The 18041-nt window shown below is 39.4% G+C and overlaps 2 protein-coding genes across 7 annotated transcripts in view; one reads left to right on the top strand and one right to left on the bottom strand.

Moving 5' to 3' along the window:
- The first annotated feature begins 5649 nt into the window (after nucleotides 1-5649).
- SFR1 (SWI5 dependent homologous recombination repair protein 1) lies at nucleotides 5650-9567 on the top strand. Of its 6 annotated transcripts, none has more exons than XM_081192018.1 (4): nucleotides 5650-6572; nucleotides 7247-7365; nucleotides 7825-8235; nucleotides 9239-9567. In XM_081192018.1, exons 2-4 carry the CDS (start codon nucleotides 7267-7269, stop codon nucleotides 9428-9430), a joined length of 702 nt encoding a protein of 233 aa, XP_081048144.1. In that variant the 5' UTR covers nucleotides 5650-6572; nucleotides 7247-7266; the 3' UTR covers nucleotides 9431-9567. The 6 variants fall into 6 exon arrangements, with proteins under 6 accessions (XP_081048144.1, XP_081048146.1, XP_081048145.1 ...); XM_081192020.1 differs by lacking the exon at nucleotides 5650-6572 and adding an exon at nucleotides 6645-6781; XM_081192019.1 differs by lacking the exon at nucleotides 5650-6572 and adding an exon at nucleotides 6648-6834.
- Nucleotides 9568-10065: 498 nt separating this feature from the next.
- Nucleotides 10066-18041, bottom strand: part of CFAP43 (cilia and flagella associated protein 43) — a 48835-nt gene continuing 40859 nt past the window's right edge. Inside the window, exons 29-39 of the mRNA XM_081191996.1 lie at nucleotides 17498-17617; nucleotides 17310-17417; nucleotides 16499-16585; nucleotides 15526-15614; nucleotides 14381-14588; nucleotides 13594-13706; nucleotides 12926-13085; nucleotides 12436-12600; nucleotides 11956-12036; nucleotides 10815-10968; nucleotides 10066-10294 (exon numbers count right to left, since the gene is read on the bottom strand). Of these exons, the coding sequence (XP_081048122.1) occupies nucleotides 10119-10294; nucleotides 10815-10968; nucleotides 11956-12036; nucleotides 12436-12600; nucleotides 12926-13085; nucleotides 13594-13706; nucleotides 14381-14588; nucleotides 15526-15614; nucleotides 16499-16585; nucleotides 17310-17417; nucleotides 17498-17617 (1461 nt within the window). The 3' untranslated portion in view covers nucleotides 10066-10118. The remainder of the gene's footprint in view (nucleotides 10295-10814; nucleotides 10969-11955; nucleotides 12037-12435; nucleotides 12601-12925; nucleotides 13086-13593; nucleotides 13707-14380; nucleotides 14589-15525; nucleotides 15615-16498; nucleotides 16586-17309; nucleotides 17418-17497; nucleotides 17618-18041) is intronic.

The raw sequence follows: 18041 nt of genomic DNA on the forward strand, positions 1-18041 counted from the left end.
ACAATCAATATAGTACCTACACACACTAATCAATCAATCAATAACAGGAAGTGCCCAGGAGCAAATAATACCAGACTTAAATTACGTTTCACAAATCCCATGCAATCATAGTAGTCAACAGTTCTGATACTCCTCAAATTGACCCATTTATAGACACATGGCAGGGTTGTCCCGTCACCCCTGCTATTTGTAATAGCAAAAGAGGTTCTAGCCAACCAATTAAGAATGGACTCTTAATCACAATAAGAGGCAGAGAATATAAAATCAACGTGTTTGCCGATGATACACTTGTAATGATCCAAAATCCAAAGGAAGCTCTTCTTCCTCTTGTCAATCAGTTAAATGTATTCCACAGAGTTGCAGGTTTGCAAATTAATTACCATACTCAAAATCAACAATACTTTTTTTTCTAATATAGACATAACAAATTCATCCTTCACCCTTGCACAAGCAATTGGCACACAGGAATTATAAAGGTCTATATATGGAAATAGTTCTAAAACTCAAGAAATAGGAAAATGTCAAATTAAGCTGGCTTGGACAAATAGCAGCAATAAAGATGTCTATCTTGCCTAAGTTCCTATTTTTTTTTCCAAGTTCTTCCAGTCATCATCTCCTCACAATTATTTATGCAATGGCAAAATATACTTAATAATTATGTGTCTAATGGCAAACACATGTTAATGCTAATATACTATATAGACATACGTCTAAGGGAGGACTGGGAATGCCAAATCTACAACTCTGCTACGTGGCATTTCAAATTAAATAATTAATTATCCTAACCAAAAAGTTTAAGCAATTGAAAAGTCCAGAGAAAAGTAACATTTCAACTGGCAACTGAGCAAACTGATACTCCCATCTCTAAATATAGAACTGCATAGCATAACTTGTAGGAACTATATTAACTACACCCTTCATCAACTTGGTGTCCTCCAGATGTTTTGGACTACAACTCCCATCAGCCATAGGATGTCCTGGTGAGGACTGATGAGAGTTATTGTTAGAAACATCTGGCAGGCTCCAGATTGGCAAATGTTGTTTTATAGGATTGGCAACAGTACTGCAGGTACATGATGCGTCAATGTCAGTTGTGTGTTTGGCCACCAAGTGCAACAGGGACTAACTGGTCTCGTGTTTAGAAGCTGAGCACGTGTTTCATCACCTAAAATCTGAGACTCAAATTGTTGCATTGCCCAAGGCTGCCAAGTTTCATTACTGAACGGTTTAATTGCATGACGCTTGGTTCTAATTATTGCTTTGACATTAGGAATCTGGCAGTCTTACAATGGTCTTTAAACTTGTACCTGCAGGTAGCAGATACCCTGTTTTGCTGGTGAAGGACAACCTGGGCCAAGTTCTAGAAGAATTTGTTTAATTTACTAGCCAACAGTGTTTTCCCCTTCTGAAGTTTGCTTAACATCACAAAGCTGAGTGTTTTGCGAGGTGCTAGATTGAGATGAACTAATTATTCTTGTAAAGAGTGAATCTCCAGAGGCAACCTATCCCTAATCTTTATGATAAATCCTCAGAGCTCTGGCTATGTTCTCTATTACAGAGAAAAGAAACCCAAAAGAAGATAACTAACCTGAATTGTAAGGGTAAGCTGTCAGGAAGGGGGGGTTTGCTGGGCAAGAGAAGCAAACACCCCATCTACCATCTTTGCAGCTAATTGTCACACTTCTTGGATGAAATCTGGCCAGGAGGCATTCATGACATGCTGGTAGCTGGTAATTCCTAGCCATCATGAGAGTAGGGAGACCTAAATCGTCTGGGACACACAATCTCCACATCTCACAAAATTTGATAAGGTGTATTATAATGCCTCACCCCACTTGGCTCAGCTTCAGGCTGGGAGGCAAGTGTGCTCCTCCCACCCTGCTTGGCAGATTGGGGACTGGGAATGGTTTTTAAAAGCTGTCCAAATTGGCTGAAGATGGGCATGATTTCCCATTCCCTGGGGTAGCACCCAGGGGGGTTGCAAATACATTTACACTATTTGCTACGCTCACAACTTGGGCAAGGGATGGGTACAAAGTAAAAGGAAAAATAGAGGCACATGGAAGGTGATGTAAGCCATGTCCATGGCATGGGGGCTGTGGTGGAACCACCCAGCAGCTTGTACGCAACTGCTGGAAATGGGAACCTCACCTTGCCTGGTTGGCAGATTAAGCATAAGACTTCACCAAGGCACAGATGGCCTTCCTTGGGTAGGAGAGGTTAGGAATTAAGGCTTTCAACCTCCCACTGTGCCACACATACTGTGTTGGTAAAAACCTGCCAGTACATAAAACTGTGACCTAGTTGTATACTCCAACAGAGGATTTTATAAGAGTGCAAAGCCCTGCCTCAGTATGAAAGAGAAAAAAGAACAGCCATGCAATCTCTTATTAGGTGGCACTGGTCAGAGGGATAGCTGCGTCCCTGTGTAAGAGCCTGTTACCATTAAATGAAAGCTTTAATACATGCAATTAAATATATGTAAAATAATCTGCAATGTAAAAGATTTTCCAAGTCTGTTTTGATGCCAGGTAGATGACTCTAAGATTTGACACCTGTACATGCATATGTCCTGGAAGACACTTTACGCTTGGCAATTGTTTTTAAAAATAATAATAAAGTTTATTTTATAAAGTATGCAAAATTAACACAGTGATTATTTCACAACAGTCACTAGTGATGATACAAACATCCTCAAGTCCCCCTTGACATCCCTTTTATTGTGCATTCATAACAATTTGTGTTCATAATGCAATCAGGGCAGTCGTTCATGATCCTGCTTTAAATACTGTCTACATCTGCAGAATTTTGGGGGAGGCAATGGATACAACCCCAAGTTTCTTCTGAGCTGTTCTGCTAGCAAACTATATTAATGGGGACTTTGCACTTTATTCATTTCCCTTTGCATTGTCAAGAGAAAAATCTCCAGACAGTCCCATTGAAATAGCATCCGGGCTTTCATTACTTTGATCTGACATGTAGCATTTAGTACCAGCCCTGTAATAAAAAGCAACTGCATACAATAAAGTGTTCAAAGGAAGCCTCAATGCTATTGTTGCAACAATGTGAGCTGTGCAATCTTCAGTGTACAGCTGCATAATGATGGAGTTTTAAAAAACTGCAGGCATAAACTTGAAAAAGGGCATATGTATGGGCAAAGCAATTCCATTAGGCAAAGTTTTCAATGAAATCATGTACTGAGTGGCTGGACTCTTGTCCACTAAAGCTTATTCTGTATTTTAAAAATGGTTAGTCTTTAAAGCACAACAAGACTCTTTATTAGTGGTTCCCAATCCTTTCACTCTATGAACCCACTTGAAAACTGCTGAGGGTCTTGGCGAACCACTGAATTATTTTGCCGCCTGCCATTGTCATGTGCTGTGCTATGTGTGTATGGTTTTTAATTGTATTTTTATTTAATTAACAAACCATGAGTTCTTGTTTCAGAACCATGAGTTTTTTGCTTAGACATCAGCCATATGAAGTATTGCCCAAAACTTAAGCTGCAAACATAGTGGCTAGTTAAGCAGCAACAATAATAAAATGAAGTAAGAGCAGCAAGGACCTTCAAAACTGGGTAAATGCAAGGAATAAGAAGCTGGTGAACCTGGATAGCTCAGTTGGTGACAAGTGGATTTTGCAAAATAGTAGCTAGAAGAAGCAGCTTTCTTCGTTAGCTGTGATAGGTGTGTATATGTGTATACACACACATACACACATATATGCAGACACACACACAGTGTGTATATATATATATATATATATATGGAAATTAATTTGGCAAAAAGTATATCCCCTAAAAGAAAAGAGAACATCTTGACATGCCACATTGGGTTTTAGACAAAGCAAGGTTTAGAGACAGCTGGGTTTTCAGTCAATATCCAAGCACACATAGCACAATCTTAAGTATATTCAGAAGTAGGTCCTATTGAATGCAATTGGGGATATTCTCAGCTAACTTTTCGCAGCTTGCATTTCTTCCCCTGAAATATTTAGGCATTGAATTTTTTTAGCAGATGATTAAATTAGAGAAAATAATACAACAGCAGAAACATAATGGTCAGCTGCAACCTTTTAATAACATTCAACATAACTTTCTAGTGTAATCTGTGATGCAAGAATACAAAAGAGGAAGAATTATTAATCTGACACACTATCTTTTCTAACCAAGTTTTGTTTCTCTCTTTCTGTTTAATGGGGCTTCTCTTTTACAAAAGCTGGCAAGTACAAAGATAGCATAGGGAGAGGTAGATTACACCTTCACTTCGACACCACAATAGGAGAGGCCCACACCCACGCCACATGGCTAAGAACCAAGGGTGGGACAGGAAATGACCACTGATCAAAGTGATCTTTGCTACAGCATATTCACGACTGTGGCCCAGGTTGCATAGCAATTTACAAATAAGAAAACGTTCATATAGCAAGTGTTATTCAACTAGCAAAACCACAACCACACACTGTAAGCTCATACTGGAATGGGAACGGCTAAGGAAATTCTGCAACACCAGGTAACTGCATAAGCTTCTCCACCTTAATGCTCCAGGCTATAGAAACATGACTGCTTAGTGTCCTTTGTCTGTCAGGGTAAATCATAACTGTTTGGCTTTCAGCTACATCAACAATATAATGTAGAAAATCTCTGAGATACAAATTGAGACCTATTTCCTAAGTAGGGTGAGTAACAACGGCATCATCAGGATTTTACGGGAAGGTTCTAGATTTCCTGCCTGGTAATAGGTTCAGCTGAACTATCCAATATGACAAATGACTTAGGGAAGCAATTGGAGAGGTCAACTTGACCACCTCCTGCCCCAACTCGTGTTCACTACATATGTCAAATATTAGCACAAGTACTATTATAAGTGCTCTCCACAGAATATAGAATGGATTGTGCAATGTTTGAACCCTGCTGTTGAAATGAAAAACTTAATTGATCAATAAGGTGGTGCTTATATAACACAATAAACATGTTACAGACAGGTTTGGTAATGAATTCCTGTTCCATTAAAGTGGCATGATGTTGGAGAGTGACTCACTCATGTTGATGTTGAGTAACAATTTCAAGAACGACCATCCCTGACTGTAGGCTGTTTACTCCAGTGTTTGAAACTCCCATTGTTCTAGGCTCATTTTGCGACAGGGAATTTCATTAATGCGAGCAGTTTCTGAGCTCTGGAAGCAGTACTGCGCCCAATATTTCAGATTAAAACTGCCACTGAATGAAATACCTTTTTCTGCCTTCCCACTTCCAGTCACTCTCTGAGGACTGGAGAAGGGACCCTCTTAAATATTAGGGGGGCAGGCAGGCAGAAGTATGGCTTTGTGTTTGGTTTGGTTTGTTTGTTTGTTGCAGTCTTCAGATGAGGACTAGACCATGTGTAAAATGAATATAAGATTTTATATGTAGTTCATTCATTTTCAGCTTTGTATTCTTGTTATTAAAAACAGATTTAAGGTGCCATTTAGCTCCTAGCTTTCATGTGTGTTTCTAACACTGGTTTACTCTGAACTAAATCTCACATAATTCCATGTTTCAGATATTCACAGAACTGCTGCTCAGATTCACTTAGCACCATACAAGTATCTAGAAAAGGTAAATTCTCTTGCTCCTACAATTTTTTTAATAAAGTTAAGTGCACAATAAAACTTGTTCGTTTTATTTTTACCTCACTTTTAAGGCAAATAGTCTCCTAAAGCAGCTCTCACCAGTTTTTAAAGCTCTTTTTTCCTATTCTACCTTGTTCAAAATAATAATAAAATAATAATAAAATGTAAACACCTTCAAGTCTGACTCTCTTAGGCAATTCCTTAAGATAGGAAATTTGGGTTCTGCTATTTGACAGAATCACAGCTGCATCGTTCCCATTAGATGCACGTGCACATAACAAGCACCTCCTTATTCATTTGCTCCCTGCGAATGACTTTATACATCCTTGTGCCTACTCTCTTTTGTTGTTGCATAAAAAAAATTGTGGTTTTATAACGTTTCCAAAAGGGACAATTTACCCAACCAACATTGGAGGGTGGGAAGAAGACAGATGCTTGTTGTGTGTCAAGCATACAAGTTTTTCGCAGCATCCAAACGACACCGTTGGCAGCCCGCCCCCGCCCTTTGTTCCCGATTCATATTTTCTGTGGAAAATCCAGCGAGTTACAAACAAAACAACACGGCGTATTTTATTTCTGAGGTGATTTCCTTCCAACGCGCCGTCCCGCGCATGTTTACTTCAGAAGGAAGCCCGGCCGGTTTCAAGCGAGTTTTACTTCGTAACACTGCAAACCGTAGCATTCACTTTCCTGGGAGCAGGCCCTACTGAACCCTATAGGACTATCCTCCGAGTAAGCCTGTACAGGAAAGAGTTTCCTGCTCAGCTCCCCTCGGTATAAGGCGGCAATTCCGCCCCACACCGGCCCGCCCCCTTTCTGAGAAGAGAGCGCAGGCGCCGGGAGACCGCGAGACGAGATTTGCCCTTGCCTACTGCTTCCTCTGCTTCCCTCAGAGCGGGAGTTTTTGAGCAGATGTGTTTCTCTCTCGCCAGCTCCTCGGACTTGACGTTATCATATCTGAGGTAAGGAGTTGGTGTGTCTGCGCATGGGCGGGGCAGAGGAGTATAACCGTTGCTCTAAGGGGCGGGGCTTCTTGTCCGCCCGCGTCCCAGTTCCTACGCGCTCGAATCCACAAGGAGGCCCACCCCGCCGACCCATTCACTCCTTCTCACCAGACGCGCCTGCGCGGAACGGAGAGGCCCCGATGCCTAGGACGGCGCGCGGGTTTTCGGTGGGCAGTTTCGCTGTCAGTTGACGAGTCGACGGTTCGTGTCAGTTCTGGGAGTCAGTAGTCAGACCACTCTCCGTCCAGCAAAGGCAAACGGCCATTGAGGAGGCTGGGAGTCCTTTCATAATAGTAATAGTAATAATAATAATATACCGTTAATTCATTTAGCAGAAATGCAACAGGTGTGTTCCTTGTACCATCTGTTTCTTAATGAAATGGAATATATTTGCCTGTTGAATTGCTGCCATGTGATGGTTATAGAAGTTTTGCATGGGGGGGGGGAGGCCTTTTGAGCATAGCCACCAGTGAAGGTTTTACTGTATTATCAAAGCATATCCCAACTGCTCACGAACTTAGTTAACCCTGGTTTTCCAATTTTGAGAAATTGTAGGCTGACTGGAATAAAAATAATGGTGTCTTAAATGTACAAATGAAACTTGCCTTTTGAGGGTTTTTTTCTATCCCCAGCAACTGAGTGCCTTTTGAAAATGGAAACACCCGAATTAAGCAAATCTACACTTCTATGCTCCACTCCAAAGAACTGCGAGACATCTGCTCAGAGCAGCAGCAGCAGCTCAGGGAAACAGGTGTGTAGCTTTTATTATGTCTCTCCCTCCTAGCTGCTCCTAAACTGGTGTTATGTCACTGAATCTTTGGAGCTTTCTGCAAATGAGAGAAAGAAATCTTGGTACAAAATTTGACCCCAGGCTTAAAGTAAGAAAGATATGTATAATACAGGCTTCCTCAAACTCAGTCCTTCAGATGTTTCCCCCCCCTATAACTCCCATGATTCCTAGCTAGCAGGACCAGTGGTCAGGGATGATGGGAATTGTAGTCTCAAAAACATCTGAAGGGCAGTTTGAGGAAGCTTGGTATAATAGATAACATTAGGGTGTTGTTGTTTTTGCCTGTTATGTGTATATGCATATATAAAACAAAACAAAAATTGGTTCATGCAGGTAGCTTGTTTTTTGTTTCCATATACCATTGTTATTAACAAACAAAAAACCTTCGTTCTTACTACTCCCATATTACATTCACTTTAGCTAATGAGTGCAACTCTAAGAGAACGATTGAAGAAAGCAAGACGGTCCTTTCATTCAGCTTTCACTGTTGCAAAGCGTCTTAAAATAGATGATGAAAACAACGGTAGTCCTTGTGAAGGAAGGGCTTTATCTAAAGGAGAGGCATGTTCTAAGTCACAAAATGAGGGTGAACATTTAGAAAAAGTTCCTGATGCCACCATGTGTTTGAAAAGTGCTTTGCAAGAGAGAGAGCTCTGTGTATTGAAATATACTGGATGTAGTGAAGCTATACAAAGCTCTCCAGAAGTTCGGTCAGAAACAAATTGCAGGCAACGGGAACTATTGGATGAAAAGAGAATGTTAGCAAAGAAGATTCAGGAAAAGGAGGAATTTCTTCGAAGACTTAAACTCGTCAAAATGTACAGATCAAAGGTGAGACGCTAAAATGTTCTTGAAAATGTATTTAATTGAAAATGTTCCCTTTTTTAGCCCTATTGAGAGCTTTTAGAAAAGCAAGTACTGCAAGGAAATGTGTGTTCCAATATTTCCTTAGTTCTCTTTTAATTATAGTACTGTAATTAAGCGAAGTACTACATTAACCCAAATGCTGCTCCCATCTGGCATTTTGCAGTGTAGCCATCGTCAACCATAGAAATGACTTATTGTAGACACAGGATGCTGACACCAAAAAAATGCACTTATGTGCAAGTCTTGTTTATGTGCAAGTCCTTGTGTCTCTCCCGCTGTCTTTCTTCCTTTGTGACTTATCCTGAATAAAAATTATATCTCATTTTAGCTCTGTAAAATTATGAAGGTGATAATTTAATGTTAATCATACTTGGAGTAGACTCATTGAAATCAATGGACACTTAAGTCAATTGCCTTCAGTGATTCAGTTCTGCACAGTATCCATAGCATTTTTTCTGGTAGCCCAAGGATTTCCTTCTGTGCAATAGAATTCCCCCCGCCCTTTCTCTACCCTCAAGTGCCTTCCCCAGATCTGCTTCAGTGGGTTGGGGGAGAACCCAGAAGAGATTTAGGGGCATGGGAAGGGAGGCTCAGTTGCACAGTGAAAAGTACTTGTGCTGATGGAACAAGTGAAGCTCTCTATGTACATTGATGGTTCTGTGTAAATAGGAAGTAGTTCTTCAAGCAAATGCTGCAAAATGAGGCTAATGTCCAATATGGAAAGTATCTAGATACCAAATATTGATAAAACATAATTTTTAAATGCCATTCTTTTAGGTAAATTTTCCACTAGAATCTTTTAATTTTATTTTTTTTAGAATTGTTGAGAGGTCTAGCACTTAAGTTTTCAAATATTGCAGATTTGGAAAAGGGAGAGAACTTGTCAAGTGTGATGTATGCTTGTTTGTTAAATCAATACTGGGAAATTACCAAACAACTTCAGCTTTTTTGTCTTTACCTCTTTCAGAATAACCCAACAGAGTTGCGGTCTCTAATATCAAAATGGCGGTGCAGTTCCCAAGCAATGCTATATGAGCTACAGTCATCCTTGTCTACAGATAGCAGGAAATTAAGTCTCACTCAATTGATAGACAATTTTGGATTAGATGATAAACTGTTACATTACATTAGAACAGAAGAAGACTTTACAGATGCATGATACGGCTGTTTCTATTTCATTCTTAACACATCAGAAGATAAATATTTTCAAAGTTTAAATTTGGCTTTTGCGCTGCATTGCTGGACTGTTGTGAATCCTTGAATCTTTTAAACATTAAAAGACTGCTGCAAAAAGTATCTGATTAGTTCAATCAGTTTGTGAAACTCAGCCCCCATCCCATTATCCTTGATTCTCAATGCCCCTTTAGGTCTTAAAGCTGCTGTTAGAATAGAAGACAACTGCCACACTTACACTGCTGCAATTTTAAAAGTCCAGTAGCCCTGTTTTGCCAATCCACTTTCCTTTCTACAGGTGGTGCAGTCTGCTTTTCCTGCATCTTAGCTGAAGTTTTCACTCACTCAGTCCTACTTTCTTTCACACACTTCTTTAAAGTTCATATCCCCACTGCACAACATTTGGCCCACTGCCTGTATTGTGCTTTAGACAACTGTCTTTGAATCCTGGCAAGCCTCAAAGGTTTCACCACCACACAACAAGCACAATATAATATAGGTATTTCTTTTCTTTTTTTATTCCATTGTAAAATACATAGTGAATAATATGTCTTTTGAGAATCAAAACGAGTTGCAATGTAATATCTAAAGCTATCTTAAATGTGCTTAGGAAAAACCCACTTTTTATTTAACACGAGAAATTTATTGCTTCTAGTTGCGGACAAATCACCTTGCTAAAACTCTTGCACATCAAAGAAAGCTGGGAATGTCCTCATTCTCAGTCTCTCCACTTCAGCTTGAAGGACTGACAACTCCTGTGCCTGTGCTTTTGCAAGATCCACAAGCTGCTGTCTCTGCACAATGTCCTCATAATGCTCTTTAGAAACCCTTTGATTAAGCAGCTCCGAGTCTGTAAATAAATAAAAAAAAAGAATGTGTCTGGTCATATAGAATGTGCAACAGATTGACAAACTGATCCATATGATTTGCTTTCTTCATATGTTTAAAGGGGAGCATTGTGGGAACAGTTCTCATTCTGCTGATGGAAACATGAACTAGCTCCAGTTTCGCATTTGATAAAACACTTATTTCCTTTGCACCCTGATGAATATCAAGAGTTGGCTGTATTGAGTAGTGTAATCTATTTACCCCCATCATAGAAATAACCCAAAATAATCTTGGAAAAAAATGGGGCACAGTTTATCAGTGTCATAGAAATTAGTGATGCCTTTAAGATCTTGTCTCACACTCCTGATTCACATGTTACCTTTCCACCATTCTATGATTGATTTGTATGCTTTTAATAACATATACACTGGTATGAGTGTTGTAGGATGAAGTTCAGGAGAGAGAAAAATGATATGAACAGTGGATTAAACTTTCTGTTAGAGGACGTCAAATAACCTGGTAATCCTTCAAATGTGACTCACCAGTAGCCTCATTAATGTGCCGCCTTTCTGACACAATTACAAGCATTTCTTGTAATTCCTTGCTAAGTTTTCGGTTTGCTACGTCTTTCACACTAATTTGCTTCTCCAGCTCTTTCATGACAGTCTCACATTGTTGTACATTTTTCTTGTGAACCTAGTCATTTAAAAATAAGCAAACATAGAAGCTGCTTGAGAACTGTTAAGTGAAAAGTTGCTAAAACAAGTTTTATTTCCTTGGTAAAATAGATTTGGGTATTTAGCATACATTTTTTTGCAAGCTTTCCCTGCTGCAGGCAAAGTGGCTAACATAAGAGCTCAAAGTAAATTGCATTCATATATTGCATAAAACAGCAACAATAACACTATCATTAAAACACACATCCAATATTGATAGCATGAAACTAACACAAAAATTAAAGTTCTGCATGAAAAGCAGGAATATAAAAAGATGGTGAGGAAGCAGGTGAAAACATTTAGAACTGGAAGATCAGGATTCTAAAGTGTTTGTGTAAAAACTTGTTAAGTCCCACTCATTTAAACAGACTTAACTTTGAAATATGTATGTTCAGTACTGAAGATGATTCATCCTATCCTATATGCCCTTACTGAAGCAAATCTTACTGGGGCCAGTGGGGCTAGCTACCATGGAAGTGTTGAAATGTTTGCAGCTCTTTAATAGTTTGGGGATGAAGAAAACTGTAAACACAAGTTTTATTGTATATATAATTGTTGTAAGCTGTTCTGAAATCTTGATGAAATTGTTTATATTTATTAATAAAAAATACTGGTATAACACAAAGTGATACCACACAAACTGGAAGCGAGAAAGCTGTGTAGGTGTATACAGCAGTGGGAGAAGAAAGCATGAGAAAATCTTTTTACAATTGGACAACATATGCCTAGCTCTGCACATATTAATAGGAGACAGGGCAGATTTTTTGGATGGTGGTAGTGATTGTACACTGAAGAAGAGAATAGAGAAGGAAGCAAATTAGATTTATTTAATAATGGCATTAGCCAAAACCCAGAAGGAAGTAGTGCCAAAACTCAGGATGGTAAGGGTGGTTGTATACTTTTGAGTTAAAGGTGGGTGTGTCAAATAGGCAGACACTCCATACACATATTTCCAAAAGGAGCTTACCTTATCTAGAAAATTGAGTGTTCCTTCCATTATTGAGACTTCATGATTCACTCGGCTGTCATAGTTTAATGCATTTAAGAACTGGGATTAAAAGCAGAGAAAAATCAAGCTAACAGAGTTGATGCTCCAGACATTAAACCTTGCTGCCCAATGCAAACTGAATCCCTTTGTGTAAGTATTCTTCAATAGTGTGTTAGGACTTTGTATGAGAAACCAAAAGATTTGGGCAGTACACAAAGTAATTCTTACTTAGGTAGCATGCCAATACTAAAGTTATGAAGTAATAATGAACATGCACAAAATACCAGTCATAAACACCATTCCTGGGGTAAGATGTCACTGGAGTAACACCATACTTCATATAGAGTAGAACTCTTAGATGCACCAATTAATGAAAGATGATAAACAAGTGAATAAAAATCACTTTCCTGAAACATAGAGTTGGTTCAATTTATAGTAAAATCTGGAGCGGTAACTTACAATCTGATGATGTTTGGTAACATTCAGCTTTTGAATATCTCTAGCCTTTTGGTTCAGATCATCCACTTGCATCCGCATTTTTTTATGTTCCCATTCCAGCTGAAATATCCCTTTACGGAAATCTTTGCTTTCCACCATGCTGGCAACTTTCCTTTCTCCTTGAGCCTGGGGGTACAGGGTAGGAGAGAAATTAACTCCATATATAGCTTTATTATTTACTTCTGAAAGAACTTATCGACTGGAATTCTAAAATCCCAGCTGTAATGAGAGAAAACAGAAACTGCAGCCACATTCCAATGAAGGGTCCTTTTTGTGCATTTATTAAATGTGTTGGCTTTTGAGTCACTCGCCCACTATTAAGGCTTACCCTATTAATGGCTACAAGATGGGAAAAGCGCAGAGATCATTTACACTACATGGGTGCAGCATACACCATTTAGAATTTCAGTGCAAATCTGTACAGACTCAGTTTTGAAACAAGACCAGTTACCCGGATTACGCTGTTCAGCTCTTCAATTATGGTCCTGCTGATAAGAATAGCATCTCTGTAATCTGGTATTAAATTGGTACCCTCTAGTTCTACTTGTCCTTGCTTAAAAAGAAACTGGACCATCAGATCTAGCTGAAATGTCATCTTCTGCTCTCGAAGCCTACAATTGCAAAGGGAAAAAACTTTTTCAGTAACTGGTATATATAGTTCTAAATCACAGTAACTGGTATATATAGTTCTAAATCACAGTAACTGGTATATATAGTTCTAAATCACACTATGGCAAATGTATTTGGAATACTCCCAGCAATATTCCAAATGTATATTCCTATACATGTCTACTCAGAAATAACTGTGTTTACTCCAAGATGGGTGTAAGATTGCAGTCTAAGCACTCAGTGTACTGGTTAGTCTGGGCCTGAAAATGAATTTAAAGGAGGAATTAATCATAACAGCACCTTATGAACCTTAGTAGCTAAAAATGAGGATTAACCCTTCCAAGGACCAAACTAGGTGTGGCATTAGTTACATAGTTAGCCTTAGCATAGAATATTTTTTAAGGCAAACTAAGCAATAGGAGTCAGTGGAACTGACTGCAGTGTAGCTTTCCTTTGTTAAGGCTGTAATACCACAATGTCAGTAAACATAAAAGGATAAAGCAAGCTTACAGATTGAGCTCAGCAAAAACTTGTTCAATGTCATTCCGTAGCCTCTCATCATCTTCAGTCCTCTTCTGAAGGAAAGTCTGCATTTCTGCAAGTATCAGTGCTTTTTGCTTCACCTAAGCAAACAGGGTGGCAGAACATGTTCACATTACCACTCAACCTTTTCTTTGCCAAGAGTCAGAATATATGATTCAATTTCTTTAGCAGAACTGCAAGCATCTTGCACCCTTTTGATAGTTTAAACTTAATACTTCGGGATGCTTTCAGAGGTAAGAGTATCATTTAATTCCTCTAACTGTGGTAAACATGTTTAGTATCTCGTAGTCTGTTCAGGTTTCTCGTGTGTGGGATGTAGGATTTCTGACAGTGCTCATGAGCTTGGGAAGGCTTTTTTTTATCCTCATTCCCTTATCTTGTGATTGTATCCTTTGTTGTACTGTGATGCTGCTCACTACTTTGGGAGCCTGTGGGCTAAAAGTGGCGTGTGTTTGTAATATAGCTTGAGAGCATAGCATGCTAAACCACTGTTATTCACCCTGTTATTGGAGTGTTTAGGATGTTGTGATGCTGATGACTTGGCACATGTATTCTCTGCATACAAAGCCTAGAAAGGAATAAAAAAGGAGCTTCTTGCCTTGTGGGATCATTAGAGCCTGTCCATACGTTTCCTACCAGGTGAGCATGATGGAACTCTGACCTCTGGTATAACATTCAGTTCAGATCAGATTACCAGAATGTTGTTCAACTATGAAAATATTTTTCAAAGCACAGTACAAATAGCTTTCCCTACCATCTGTTCACTTTCCACCTTGGCTCGCCGAGCTTCACAGAAACGTTCCCAGTTGGGAAGGTCAAGACCCTCAGGTTTGTTTTCAGGTTCATCCATTTCGTCAATGCCCTTCATTAAATGGGCAAGAGCAGCCTTTAAAGCCTCTGCAGAGCCTGGCCGTTCACCATAGGGGTTAGCAGAATCCGCTGGAACCTTCGCCCTGAGAGCTCTTCCGCCATGGAACAGAGCAGACAAATAAGGATTCTGCTACAGGTGCTTATGCATTCAGAATAAGGATGCTTGTCATTAAGATCACTGTTTCTAGTTGTATTTCTTTTGCAAAGTTTGTAGGTATTACTGGCTACCTTCTTGTTTACTTGCTTACTTTTACAGTTCCACATACTGACCAGCAGTAGAGCCTACATTCCTTTCCATGGAGCAATGGGGTGGCAGTATGGACTGCTCACCTTCACAGCTTGAGGCTTAGTGACTTAATTGTAAATGGCACCCAGGACTTGAAGTAAAATGTATGTGATGAACTAACTGGGAACAGTGTCCATGGTCCTATCATATTTAACATAGATGAAAGTGGACAATGGCCAAGAAAGTCCAATACGTTCAATCAAATTTTGACTTCAAAAAAGGAAACTTCCCCAAAATGAGGAGACTGATAAAAGGAAAGTTGAAAGGGAAAGTCAAGGAGGTCCTAGAGTTATTCAAAACCACAATAATACGCCACTGAAAATAAGTTGCTGGAGTGGTAATCCCTAGCGACTGTCCATGCTGTCCACAGACTGGAAAGAGTTGAAGCCCAAAAATATTAGAGAGTCACAGGTTAGCCACTGCTGAGCTTCACAGATTCTCAAGCTGAGTCTTATTAGTTGAGCAAGCTATAATGTGGGAAAAACTGCATGGAACTGAGTTTAATAAGGAAAAAGGTGCCAGTTAAGGCAAGAACTATTTGTTTGCCAAGATGAACAATGTAAGCTGATAGTTTATAATAATGGTTCTGGCATCATTACTATCCTGTTCTATTTGCTGGTTTTGAAAGCAATTTATACTGTTTCTAATAAAACACTGCCACCCATGGAAAAGTATTTTCCTTTCTACTGTAACAAAAAAACAAAGAGCTCCAGCAAAAGGTTGGGATCAACACAAAAGCTTACCTTGGTCGACGTTTGTAAAGTTTGAATAGCTGATCAATATGATGAGTGGGAAGATCTGAAAATTCCTTTCTAAACCCACGTTCCATAAGCTAACAGTGAAGAGGAAAGCACAACCTTATGTCAGTCTGGTCTAAGTTTAACCATGTTAGTATGCACCATCCTGCATGAGAAAGATCTATAGAAAACACTGAAGGAGTTGAGAACCTGCATTGATAGAGCTGCAGAGTATAGAAGCTGACTTTTTAGTAGAATATAGAGTGTTATTAACAGAATCTAGACATTCACCAAGGCAGCTTTGCAATATGCTATAAACAAGATGTGGGGAACCTGAGGCCCAGGTGCTGGCTGGCATAAAGCAAGGCTAACTGTTCACCTTTACCTTTCTATCCGTCTGAAGCAGTGCCCAAATCCTGAGCTCAACCTCCAGCTTTATGAGTCAGTTAAAGTGTAGGGAAGAGGCATAATTTTAACACTTTATTTCATATATCTCAGGCCAACATTGCCCTCACATTTCATTTTTATAACAGCAAGCTTAATTAAAAAATCCAATAGGGAGCTGTCCTCTTACACATTTTAGAAGGTCAAATACACTGGTGGTGCTTTATAAATAAACAGAGTCTTATGGAAAGAATGGTGGAGAGAATAAGAAGAAATACCAAGTGAAAACCAGTCAAGTCCATGCAATCTCTAGCTATTTAGGTCTTAGCTCATGAATTTTTCACAAATATCTAGGCATATTTATTTCCATTTACTCACAAAATAGTACAATGGCAGTTTAGTATCAAAACACTAGTACTGCTTAAAAAACAGACCATTTCTACATAGGAATGATCTACATGTGATCAACAACTTAATTGAGTTGGATTACTTGAATGTAAAATTAGTTTAGTCCAAGTAATCTCAACACAGTTTGTGAGTTTTAATCCTACAGCTTCAGCTGAACAGTTTGGAGACCTGGTTTTAAGGTTCTTACTTTGTCTTCAACAACTAAGATGTCATAGGCTTCTCTGTGGGCGTCCACTTCTGCTCTGGATGTCTTAACTGCTTCATTAGATATTACCTACACCAAAAAAGTAGGTATGATTGACTACTTTTGGAACAGAAAAAGTCAAGTGAGCAATAATGTACATACAACCGTTCCCAGAAAAATTAGCCCCTTGTCCTTGAAACTCAACACATTCTTTAACAGTGTTTCTATGCTCACACAGATACTAAATTGCCATCAACAGATAGAAGGAGAGCGTAACATGCACAGCACCAGGGGTAAAAAAGGGACACGGGTGGCGTTATGGTCTAAAACACTGAGCCTCTTGCGCTTGCTGATCAGAAGGTCAGCGGTTCAAATCAGCGCAATGGGGTGAGCTCCCGTTGATCTGTCCCAGCTTCTGCCAACCTAGCAGTTCAAAAGCAAACCAGTGCAAGTAGATAAATAGATACTGCTGTGGCAGGAAGGTAAACAGCGTTTCTGTGCACTCTGGCTCCCGTCACAGTGTTACAGTGTGTCAGAAGTGGTTTAGTCATGCTGGCCACATGGCCCAGAAAGCTGTCTGTGGACAAGCGCCGGCTCCCTTGGCCTGAAGCGAGATGAGCGCTGCAGCCCCAGTCACCTTTGACTAGACTTAACCATCCAGGGGCCTTTTACCTTACCTTTTATGTACCGGAGTATCTATGTATTTGGTGGCTTATTCAGTAAGAGGAGAGATTTTAGAGAGAATTACTGTAGAGTGTTGGGCAGATTCCATTAAGAAGCAGGTACTTTGTCAAATTCCAAAAATTATTTTTACCTTTTCCTTCCTCTTTTTATTAAGATAGTGATGGAGCCCAGCTTCTCTTGTGCTCAGCTCTTCATCCAAAAGTAGTGAGTAAAGGAGGTTAGTTATTTTGAGTTCTTCCTGGGAAAAGGTTTCAAAAAGGAACAGTCAGACAGTAGTTTGTAAGGAAGTAGCACTGGTGAATACATGCAGACGCTCACCTGGTATATAACCATTTCTGAGTTGACTTTTTTCTCAAAGAGCCTTGTCACAATTTCATCAAAGGATTGTGTAGTTTCTTGAATAGAACTTTGAAGTTTCCTCAATTCAGTGTCCAGAATCTAAGGGGGGGGGGGGAGAGGGTAAAGGTACTGTGTTTGAATACAGATTATATGTAAAATTGCGGCTCAATGCACTTTTTGTTTGTGCTTCTTTTAAAATCTGATACTTTGTTTTTAAAGCATGTAAAATTCTAGATGTTCATGTTTGTAAGAACAAGCCCAGCAATAATCAGGCTTGAAATACTGAAGACACATGGCATCTTCTCTTATCTTATTCGTCATTTAGCAGGTAATTAGCCCTTGGTGGGGAATGAACAAAAATAATAAGAGGTGATAACCAGGAAAAAAAACCCAGATTGATGGAGAAAGGCAGCCAGTGGGTCCAGCTGACAACTGTCTCCAGTTTTCAAAGGCTGGTGTTCTCAGCAGCCACAGTTTGGCTTAAATATGCCCATTTCTGATGTGATTAATGTATTCTCTATAC

Source organism: Podarcis bocagei, assembly GCF_964188305.1.
Source record: "Podarcis bocagei genome assembly, chromosome: 4".
Classification (NCBI taxonomy): domain Eukaryota; kingdom Metazoa; phylum Chordata; class Lepidosauria; order Squamata; family Lacertidae; genus Podarcis; species Podarcis bocagei.